This window comes from Atractosteus spatula, chromosome 2 (assembly GCF_055471065.1).
Source record: "Atractosteus spatula isolate fAtrSpa1 chromosome 2, fAtrSpa1.hap1, whole genome shotgun sequence".
NCBI lineage: Eukaryota > Metazoa > Chordata > Actinopteri > Semionotiformes > Lepisosteidae > Atractosteus > Atractosteus spatula.
The window spans coordinates 66095785-66107909 of NC_142707.1; the positions used below are offsets into that span (position 1 = coordinate 66095785).

Here is a 12125-nt window from a genome sequence, read left to right on the forward strand (position 1 = left end):
AAGTCAGACCTTGACTCACGGAACTCATGCTCTTCACAAGAGCCCACTGAAGTTCTGCTCGGACTGGGGGCGGCCTCCGACGGCCACAAACCTGACCATCGACTGCTCGGTGACGTTCAGGAAACGCCTCGTTGGCTTTAACTCGCGATACCTCCAGAGGTAAGCCCACCAACTTTGGTTCCTGCCGTTACGCTGGGCAGCCCATTCAAGTCAAGCTTGCATCTGGGAACAAGACAGTGCTGATCTCCAAAACAGGACCGGAACTAACCCTGCAACTTCTTCTGATCTGACAGAGGGGGAAAAGGAGAATGTCAAGCTAAGCATACAACAGACTTCCTACAACAGCAAACAATACCCGGGAAGTGTTGCTGCTTCTCGATGAGCGCTCTGGAAGCTGGATCATGAGGCTCGAACTAGACGCTTTCCGAGTCATGTTTGGTCTCAGTTCTTTGTCAGAGTCTTTAGAGACTGTGAGCTGCTTTAATAGCAGTAAACATATATTGACAAACCGTCCTGCAGGTGTCATGTGCCTGAACGCATTTTCCAATACCGTGGTACCATAACAACATAACTAAGATCAAAAACAAAACTGAAAGTAATAATCTGCCTCCACTCAATTGTGACTGAAGGGTGCAGTACTGCATATGCTGTCCATTAAGACCTAGTGATTCATGATGGCTGAAAATGCTCTGTTCCTGTTATTCACAAGCCTTCTAACTCATTTATCGACACGATGTGTATTCCAACATCACTGCTGTTAAAATCCCACGGCGGATGTATTTCTGTTCTGACCAGAGTATTTACCGTGAGCCTCTAGCCGTCATTAACGAGCTTAGCGAAAGGCAGGAATTTTCAGGGGAACGTATACAGGGGGAAAAAAAAAAAAATAGCCCGTAAACCTGCTGCAAACTTTACCAGCAAAATTCAATAACTGCAGGAATCGTGTCTATCTGCCACAAATGTCATACGGTAATTGCAGTCATCCACCTCCCTTCTAATTACACTGTCCTCCAAGTGTCTGTCTCTTAATAACTAGAAATGAATCCCAGTGTTTTCAGCTGCAGTTTCTGAAAATAAATGAAGCGGCACCTCTAGATACTCACCCCCCATCCGAAGTCAGCCAGCTACCGCCCTGACATTCACACCAAGACCTGGCACCTCCCAGACACTGGCTACACATGCCAAGCAGTGTTCCCTCTAAGCTGTGCACGTGAGCACGAACACAGGCTATGAAGTCAGCGCACACAGGAAATTGAACTGCGCACAAAACGTTAAATTCCCCCCAAAAATGAGGATAATAAAACAAACACAGTCGACAACTGAAAAATGCTAAATTGACCACGAGACTGGCTGCGAGAGGCCAACATCCAACTGCGTGCATTATTTTCGCTACTCGATCATCGATATCTATGCTGTCGTCGTCTCGTACCTCCCTGCTCATGCTCGCTCGGCACTCAGCCTCTACGACTGGGCTCGCTGAATCGCCGTCCCGGTCTTTTGGATCTCTGTGCTTATATGAGGATGACAATATTAACAAAAAAATAATCTCAGGTTTACAATTTTAAAGGCACTCAATTTAGTGCTCACAATTTTTTGCCACTGGGGAAAATTTTTGCACAACTTGAATTTTTGCGCACACAGGCCATTAAAAATTAGAGGGAACGCTGGTGGCACGGTAGCTGCCCTGTGCCCACTCCTTGTCTTTCGGCACTTTTTTACTAAGGATATAGCCAAGAACTGCAACACACAGGTCCTGTCCACACAAAATGCCCAAAACCGCTATCAATTAGCCAAGAGCGGTCGTTCCGTTAAGAAGCCCCGTCGTTCGGACGTGCGTTTCGAAGTCCCGGAGGCCTGGACGTACCTGGAATGCTGGCGGGGGAGATGGGGCCGGACCTGGACTGGTTGCTCCCGCCGGGAGAGCCCACCGGAGAGGGGGAGGGCCCCCCCCGCATGCCGGAGAGGTGCGGGGAGGCGTGGGGGGAGAAGGGCGACTGCGCGGGGTTGCTCTGCTCCCCCTGGCTGCTGGTGGAGCCCGACGCGCTCACCGCCGAGCTCAGGGCGGCCTCGGTGCCCGTGGGCAGGTCGTCGATGGAGCCGGACAGGTCCTGGAGCAGAAAGAGGAGGAAGAAGAAGAGACGCGCGGGGTGAGCCCACCGGCCAAGAACGTCAGCCGCGGGGCTGACGACCGCGCCGGTGGACTGAGGGCTTTCACCCGGCTTCTCCCCAGCGCATCTCCGGTGCGTGTTCGCTCCCGCCTTCCTGGGAAACATCAGTGCTGAGCCTAAGAATTCAATCCAGCTCAGTTCAAGCTCTGCGGTCCCCCCCCCGGGGGAAATCTGTCCTACAGCGGAGTCTGTCACGACAACACAAACAAAGACAAACACGACCAATAAAGAAGACAGCACAGCAGCGTTCCGGGAGAAAAGAGCTGCTTCACATTGTCTGAGAGCAAGACTGCAGAGGGGATGAAAGATCTCCTGAGTTACACCTGAGGACACAGAGGCGTCCCCCAGATGGGAGCAGTGTAGATTCACAAGGGAGGGGGTGAGACACACACTCCATAATGCCCTCAGCCTTCTTTACTACCCTCTGTTTGGTGAGGGTATTTAGGTTGATCTGATTTGGCCCAATGGGTCTGCTGCTTATCTTCACTCATTTCAACACATATCATTCCATGCAGGCCTTCAGCACATGCAGCACGCTCACCCCTTCTCGTGTTGGGGGCTGGATACATCAATTACTTGAGCTTTCACGACTGAATCTCAGTAGTAACTTTGACCTTGTCAGACCTATTGCATCTTTACAACAGGACAGAGCACCACTTCACACACATTGTAGCCCGGCTGCCCGCTCAGCTCACCTCATCGCTACGCCGCCCAGCAATTACACCTACACTGCAGCACAATTCAGACAAGACAGGCTTGTCCCGAACCAATGTTGCCCGCAGGTCATACTCAAAAGTCTAAGTAATAAATGACTTCTATGATCAGGAACACGCTTTTTCAATTACTGCCTGTGGAGCACGAGTCCCCACAAAGTAAGACACTGCCAGGGACACCCCACAAATTAAGACACTGCCAGGGACACCCCACAAAGTAAGACACTGCCAGAGACACCCCACAAATTAAGACACTGCCAGGGACACCCCACAAATTAAGACACTGCCAGAGACACCCCACAAAGTAAAACACTGCCAGGGACACCCCACAAATTAAGACACTGCCAGAGACACCCCACAAAGTAAAACACTGCCAGGGACACCCCACAAATTAAGACACTGCCAGAGACACCCCTCAAAGTAAAACACTGCCAGAGACACCCCTCAAAGTAAAACACTGCCAGAGACACCCCACAAAGTAAGATGCTGCCAAAGTAAAACACCGTAGCAGAGGGATCTCAGCTACAACACAATATAGAGACCTCTGGTTTGCTTATGGCTTGGTTATGGTGGAAGCTCTCTGCAAACAAGAGAAGCCAGACGTGGGGGCAGTTCATATCTTCCGCAGTGTACACCTGTCTTGACATGTTAGCGTCCCCTTGATTTCCCGTGCTTCACAGCGAACCAGAGAGCGGAGCTCGAAGTTCGTTTTTTTTTTCATTCCCATCTCGGTGAGTTACGAGCTCCAGTTTCACTAATCCCTTGCGGGGAAGCCTGAGTGACAGGTTGTGGGCATTTCCTCAGTTGCATGCTTTCCAGGGATTTCATCACAGAAAGCAGACGTAGCTCCTCATTCACGAAAGACGAGCAGGAGGGGTGAGTGCGTGCCTCTCCGCGTGTCTAAAAGACACACACACACGCGCATGTGCGCGCGCATTGTCACTGCCGCGGCACTTAACGCACTCTGAGAAGTCTCAGGAAAACCAGCTCAGACAGATTTCAATTACTTTGCAAAACGCCTCAGCTGGCCTGCCTGCCTCAGATGACCTTTGCTGCTCTTCTAATTTACACCAGGAGAATAAAGGCAGTTATTTTCAGGGAAAAGATGGGGTAAAAAAAGCACGCTCTTGTCCGGGCTATCGGCAATCAAACATACTGATGTGAGACCTCGCTGAGAGAGAAGAGTTACGCCTACCAACGAAAGTGTCTTTCTCGGCCTCACAACACAAACACCCTAATTCACCAGAGAACAATGGTATTTTGGACAGGTTGCCTTGAATGACAAGGTAAAAGCGGAAAACCAAATCTTTTACCTTTCAGTTATGATTTCCTTCTGTTGGAATCAGGCGAGATCACATCAGCGCCTGTACATCAAAGTAAAGCAGTTGGCACACCCAAAAACAGACTTTGCAGTAAAAAAAAAACATAGAAAGTGAAGGACAGTATTAAGTCTTGGCATGGACAACAGATTCTCCACCACATTTTACTTGGCTGCATTTCATAAAAGCGTAGCGCACAACTAGTGAAAAAAATGCAAGTGACCATGCGCATACGAACAGAGGCACATGTCTGGGCAGAAGACCTGCTCACTGTAGAGCCACACACTGAGCACACACGAGCAGGGTGACTGTTTGGGGGTGTCTGCCCTTTGCTTTCAAAGAGCAGCACATCTGCATGAGGGTGGTTCTGCAGGAGGAGGACTTTTACTGGGATTATCAAGGCCATGCTGATGATATCTTGCACTGGGCAATGGGCAGCGTTTGGAAGCATCAGCCACCCTTATGTCATCTGTATTTTGGCCACGAGTGGCTCAAGAACAAACCAGGCATTCTTTCCAAACACATGGACACTTACATATGTGTCATCTTTACTAGAAGAGAAGTGGCTTTTAACATGCTTACACTGTGTGCTTGTGTATTTTCCTGACCGTCGGACACAATCATCGGCAAATAACCTACTGAGGAAATAAGACATTCTTTCTTAAGGTGATGTAATTGTCTGTCTTTTTCAATCTTTTGCGTGTTGTGTTAAATGAGATGCTGCAGGTCGAAGCAGGAAAGCTCCGGGTACTGGCACAGCTTTGCCTCCTTCTGCAACTGTCTTTCCTCACCTGCACATAGAGTTCATGTAAAGAAGAAAAACGTATTAGTTAGCAAGACAACTTTGCGGTCTACAGCAAATAAGTTAGGTTGTTTTACAGTACAAATATATTTATATCAATGCAAAGACCAAAGACTAAGTAAAATGTCAGAATGCTGTTATTTTCTCTGAAAAACTCAGAGAAACTTTGTGTACATCAGCTCCCAACCGAATCTTGTGTTCCAACCACAGGGCAGTAAAGTAAGAAACTCTGTGCCTGCAAGCTTCAGAACTGCATTTTGAAGACACACATAAGCCAGAGAGGGAAAAAAACATTGACAATGGACTCGTTAATGTTATGAAAGAGTAACTCCAAACCTGTTTGGAAGACAAAAAGATGCTGCTGCTAGTTAAGAAGTTACCTTTGTGCTCCATGCTCTATATTATGTCTCACTGCCAGAAGTGTTTACAGTAGCCACCAGCAATTTCATTCAAATTGTCGACATATCTTCCTCTTCCAAAGCGGCCAAAACCCAATTTGTTTGCCTCTCTGCTGCAAATTGCTCTGTGCATGGGTTCTCAGAATGGCTGTCAACTAATCCCAGCTGGCTTCTTGTACCACTTAATTCGCTTCTGAAGCATGTAATTGTCATAATAAGAAAAATATTGAAGTGATAATAGCCACTCGCTCTCAAATGTCCAGACCCCTTCGTAATGACTTCCCCATTACACATTTCACACAACATTTAAGAAGCAGTAACGCGTATCTTTTAGTGTTGACCACTTTGTAACCCAGACCTCATTTTCGCAGTTGTGAAGCAGTTGGCAGTGGCTATCTTTGCCTGAGAGGGACTGTTCAAACTGCTACAAAGAGAACTGAGCCGTTCAAAGACGGGCAGCTTTTTATTCCCTGTCTGAGGTTAACCAGAGAACAGGAGTCACTTCTATTTTCACCAAAGCCAGTGTGTACTAACAATCCATTCTTTAGAGTTATAATGTGGGGAAAAAAAGGCCATTTTTCTAAATACAGTATCTGACAACATCTGGATTTGCATTCATTTTGTTTAGCTGTTGGTCCTATTTTTGAGAATTTTTCTTATGGTAAATGAACACAAAAGCTTGAATTAATAATGGATGCTCGGCCATTAGTTACCGATGCTCACGTAAAAATTGTACTTTTACAGCACCTTGCATCTTGTTGTTAAGCTTGCAGTAACGACACTTTGAAGCAGCAATTGATATTTGTTACATGCACAACCTACTCCACACATTGGAAAAAAAAAACACCAAAGAAATACCATTTTGAAAAAAAAAAGACAATATGAAAGAAAAACGATTGCAATAAGTATTCAAACCCTTTTCTGTGGCAAACCTAATTAATTTAGATGCACAAAATTACCTTAATGAATCACAGGCCTCTGACTGTAATAATAGTGGTTCACATGATTTTAGAATAAATGCACTACCCCTATCTCTCTAAGGTTTCTGAGTCAGGTAGTGAATTTCAAGCAATAATTTAACCATGAAGACCAAGAAGCTTTCCAGACAACTCAGTATTGTTTAAAGTGGTATAAAGGCACAGATCAGGAGAAGAATATCAAAACATTTGGAGACCCTTAATATCTTTTGAGCATGAAGAAATCTATCATTAAGGAGTGGAAACCTAGACACTGCCCTAATCAGGCTGTTCCTCCAAACTGAGCAGACAGACAAGGAGGACACTGGTGAGGGAGGACACCGTGAGGCCAACAGGAGTTCAGGGGCTGAGACAGGAGAAAATGTCCATAAGACAGCAATATCCCAGTGACACCACAAAGGGGGCTCATATGGAAGGGAAGAAAATCTCATGGGGTTTGCAGCAAAACACGTCAGTGATACTGCGAACATGTGGCACAAGCTCTTGTGGTCAGGAAACACAAAACTGGAACTTTGTGGTGTAGATGCAAAAGCGTTACGTCTGACTCAAACCCAACAAAGTGCGACACTCAGTCAACACCATGCCTTCTGTCAAGCGAGGTGCTGGCAGCATGATGTCATAGTTCTGTTTCTCAAGAGCAGGGAATGGGAGGACTGCAGGAGAAGTGAAGTACTGGCAAATCATGAAGGACAGCCGTCTTCAGCCTTAAAACCAGGACAAAAAAACACCTTTCAAGAGGACAACGATCCAAAGCATAAGACCACTGTTACGCTGGCTTCTGAATAACAAAGTGAATACTCTTGAGTGATCAGGAGTGAATCCCATTTGGGATCTGTAGAGAGACGTGAACACTGCTGTCTGTAAGTGACCCCTGAGCAGCCTGAGAGAGCTTGAGCAAATCTGCCAAGAACACATGCAAACCGCGCTCAAGTTGGTGTGTGAAGTTGAGAGGGAGGTGCCAAACTGTGCACAAGTCGGTGTGCGAAGTTGAGAGGGATGTGCCAAACCGCGCACAAGTCGGTGTGCGAAGTTGAGAGGGATGTGCCAAACCGCGCACAAGTCGGTGTGCGAAGTTGATGGGGAGGTGCCAAACCGCGCACAAGTCGGTGTGGGAGGTTGATGGGGAGGTGCCAAACCGCGCACAAGTCGGTGTGGGAAGTTGATGGGGAGGTGCCAAACCGCGCACAAGTCGGTGTGCGAAGTTGAGAGGGAGGTGCCAAACTGCGCACAAGTCGGTGTGAAGTTGATGGGGAGGTGCCAAACCGCGCACAAGTCAGAGTGCGAAGTTGAGAGGGAGGTGCCAAACCATGCACAAGTCGGTGTGTGAAGTTGAGAGGGACTGTGGAAGACCGAGTGAGAAGGGTCAAGACAGGGACTATGCGCGGGAAAGGTTTTCTCTTGGCACCTTAGACCGCTGTCTTTCTGCAACTGAAGCCTGTGATTCTACACACCCGTGTTCAACCAGAGAGAAATGAAACAGACTGCAGGAAGCCACATGGCATTTTCCCTGCCTGTTTTGTTTATGTTTGAAAAACTTCTGACAGTGTCCCTTCCCCTGTATGTTCCTTTGATATGTTAAAGTCTCGCCCACTTTTAATGTATAAAAAGGAAAGTGTCACTTCAGTCAAGCGCGCGTATCTTACTGTATGCGAGGGGAAACCCTTTCTCTGTGATCTGCTCCCCTTCAGCTGATTGAAGTAAAGATCTCTGTCCGACAATCTCCCAACCTGAGTGAAGACTGAGTTTTCTTCGACAGGACTTACCAAAGTAGACTGGCTAACTGCTGCCAAAGGTGCTTTCACTGAAACGATGGTGATTTCACGAGTCCGAACACTGACGAAATCAACATATTGCAGTTTCTTCTCTTCAGTTTTATTCTGACGTTCACTGTAACGTACTTCTCCCCCCAAGACTTTCAGTTTGAATATTTACAATTTGAAAAACACACCAGGTCAAAGAACGCGTCTGCATCATTTGGTCATTTCATAAAATGAATGGAATACCACAGTAAAGGGTCGCATACTTTTGTGAGGCACTGTTTGTAGTTGTATTATAAAAAGCTCAGAGACTCAATATATTGCTCATGTTTTTTAACTTGGTATTGTTGCGTCTATGAGCTCTTGTGGTGCTGAGATGTCTAAACGCAAAGAAAAAAAATGGGAGTTTGCAAACCTCAACATTTGTTTTCTCTAAAATTGCCTTGTACTCACATCCAGCTTTTAAAATCGGAGACTGCTGGTGGAACAAGCACGACCATAGTACAGCAATCATATCAATTTGGCAATTTTAAAGCAATCATAACAAACACACTTCTAGTCTCGCTACTCATCTCACAAACAAAATGGCTCACATCTAAAAAAACAAGTTTTTTTTTCTAGTGAAGGAAAGAAAATATTCACTTTGGCAATATAAGAAAACCTTTCAGTCACTGTAATGCTTTAGAAACAGTATATTTCACTCACAGACAATAATGCAGACGTGCAGAAATTAAATCATGTGGATTCATGTCTTTAATAGTGGGAGGGATTGTGTTCCTTAAGCCCTGCTGGTCACATTGTCTAGACAGCGTATGAGCTAATACCTTTAGCACCCTACAGCCCAGAGTCTTCACTGCCCCTGGTTTTTGTGCACTGAACGCTGATTTCTACAGAGAGCTGTCTGAAAGAGAATGTAGTCATGTCATGAGGGCTGTGGCTTTTCAAAATTCGATCTCACAGCATGCTACTAACATGATGATTAATTATGTAACATACTAAAACGCAAGATTTTTAAGCATTTAAACTGGCTTGCGTGATCGTGCTCATATGATGATAAACCTAATGTCTTCATTATGTTTTCATGGAGGGCTGATACAAACTGTTTTTTTTACAAACGACTGTAATGAACCAGAAAAAATTACTGTGTCACTTTTTTGTGTTACTTTTAAAGTTAAAAAAGCACCATAAAATATTTCCAGAAACATGAAGTCAGACCATGTTGTTCCCTCCTTGGGCAATTACAACTCACTGACGCTTTCTGACGTTGCTAGGGACCAGTTGCCCCCGACAGCACAATTTCCCACAAGGCCTAAGCTTTTGATGGCTAATGCAAAAGCAAACTTGTCTCATTAAACTAAGCCAATCAGCCTCCCAAAAATAACAGACTGTAGTGCACTGACTGCACTGCACACTACAGTAAATGCTGCAGTTAAGTTAGGAGACGCAGTTTCTCTCTCAACCACTGTTTTGCCCAATATCAAACAGAAACAAACTACCTAGCTTGGTCTTAAAGCTGAAACTGTACTTCCAAACGAAAAAAGGGTAAAGCTTCTACTCCACACATTATAAATATTAACAAGCAAAAGTGCATAGTTTCACAACATCAAAATCTAACTTATTTCTCTGTGAAGTCTCGCTTCCAGTTTCTCATGGTTGTCTTTCTCCAAAACAAGTGGTGTGAATAGTTTTTTTATAGCATAAGTCAACTATTTACAGGCACCCCTATCGCCCACTGTTTGCAAATTGGCAGACGGCTTGATTCCCTTCAGTTCAGTGCCCCAGGGTGTTTCACAGGACACCTTTGAATACTAACAACACCAGCACACCCTTAATGGATGCAGTGTTAACGGTTATCTCCTCCGCAGCCTTGCCAACAACAAGCAAGTCGAAAACTGTCAATGCCACACATCCTAGGCAGAGACACATCCTGCACTTCAAGCAAAGAACATTCAGTGTTTCCTGAAATCAGCCTGTATCTGCGCTCCGATGCGACTCAGGTCACAGATGTCACAAACTAAATCGACCATAGAGTGCAAAACGCCTAGAGTACCTCTGCAGCACTTCCTGTTGGGAAGAGAGGCTGAGAACAGCCTGCTGCCACGGAAACATCTAGACAAACTGTTACATTGCAAATGCGTCTTTTCTGTACCTACACTGGAAGAACAATGTAGAAAAAAAAACAGCTTACCCTTTTCTCCTAAAGACAGGAAGCTGTTAAGAATTCTACCAGGAGTCGGAGAAAGGCCGCAGCACAGGAATGTGCTCAGAATTTGGAATTAAACAAACTTCTTCTTCCATTTATTTTAAAGTTGGTAAGAGGGTGTACCAACAGTGACAAAACCATGACAAAAAGCCTGATCACATTAAAGAAGCCTGAGTTTCGATCTGTGCCGATACTGCATTCCTGGAGTGAAATGCCCAAGTGTACGAGAAAAACATCTTAAAAACTGAGCAGTTTACAAGTGAAGGCTACACTGGTAAAATGATCCACAACCTTCTAAACCAACCCCTCCCTTGACTTTTTTAATATCTGTGTCAGTCGAGTTTCCCCGATCTGTCAGATTTATTCGATCCATTATTCAAAAGGTTTCCGGGTTTTTCCATCACTGTGCTTGTAATTTCAGAGTTACAACAAACTTAAAGAACCTAAGGCATGAGGCAATATTTCGCATCTTCCTGTACTTACACACACACAGCTGTTTACAGCACCTCTGCGCTGTTCCTATGAATCCCCTTCCCTGTCAGCTGTGCCCATTCCAATTAGCTAGCCCCAGGGCACAGCTGGGAGTGCGCGCCGTGCCAAACTCCAGCAACATCGAGACGGCAAGACAAGAATTCCTCACAAGAGCTAACAAAGGTAGAAGGTCATAAATAAACACAGCAGGATCGCCCTGTCAGTTCTCATTACCAGCGCTCTGGGGCTGCTTCTCCAATGTCGATTCTCACAGGTTTAGTTAAGTGGGGGACCTTTGCCTCAGCATTCGACATCTAATTGAAAAACCGGCAGGATCAGCCGAATTCGGAAGGCGCTGAACGCGCGTGTGTGTAAAGCGCAGCAGGGATGAGGTGTGGGGGCAAGAGGAATGAGACCCCCTCCCCCCCCACCTCGTTGACCTGAATAGTAATACCCTCTGCATGTTGGCTCTGGTGTGCTGTTGATTGCAGCTCAAACCTCAGGCAAGCTACATCAGCTGTAAAGCATCATCACTGACAGCCCTGATTTTACTTTCACAGATGACTAGCAGGTGTCTTGCAAATCAAAAAAGGTGGAAGGATATCCAGCCCAGCACAACTAACTCTGGAAGCTTACAGTGCGATCTGACCAACTTCTCCACCTCTTAGCCCAGGAACCCAATGTGAACCCAAACGAAGGAAAAAAAACACAAGAGCAGAGAGCAATAGAACTAAGGTCTCCTGCATTCCAAGATAACTAGATAGGTTTGTAGATACCTGGCTCTGGCCTGGGGGTCATTGGCCGGGTCTCCTTACCTGGCTTGGTATTTTGAACAGACACACCCTGTTATATGTGACACTACAGAAATAGCTGACAGGCGGGATAACATCATCAAGAATAGCCACTGGACCATAAGCAGAATGCGGACTCTTAAAACCCCATTCATGGTAATAACATGGCTGGACTCAGGACTATATAAACTTCTGTAAAACTGTTGCAATTCAGGGCAGTGTGAGAAATACACCTTGTGTGCGTCTCCTTCAGTGTTTGCCGTTTCGTTACAATTAAACTCATCTCAACCCTTCACTGGACTGCGCTGTGACCCCTTGCGTCCCTAACAGTTTTGAAATCGAATCATGTTCCGCAAGTCCGGTATTTTGTCACTCCCGTTAAACAGTTACTACTGATACATGCGTTTTCTAGAAATCCTTACCCACCCCCTTCTAAATTGCTGGCTGTTCGAGACACACTGGTGTTAGTACGGAGAGTTTAGTTTTATAGTGAACTATACTATTCCACTATACTATACTATTCCAC

The 12125-nt window shown here is 45.8% G+C and overlaps 1 protein-coding gene across 5 annotated transcripts in view; it reads right to left on the minus strand.

Annotated features, from left to right (window-relative positions):
• The window catches only part of arid1b (AT-rich interaction domain 1B), a 236383-nt gene that overhangs the window by 80476 nt on the left and 143782 nt on the right, over positions 1-12125 (minus strand). For all 5 annotated transcript variants that reach the window (XM_088933099.1, XM_088933090.1, XM_088933107.1 and 2 more), the window contains one exon: positions 1865-2108. In XM_088933099.1, the coding sequence (XP_088789225.1) occupies positions 1865-2108 (244 nt within the window). The remainder of the gene's footprint in view (positions 1-1864; positions 2109-12125) is intronic.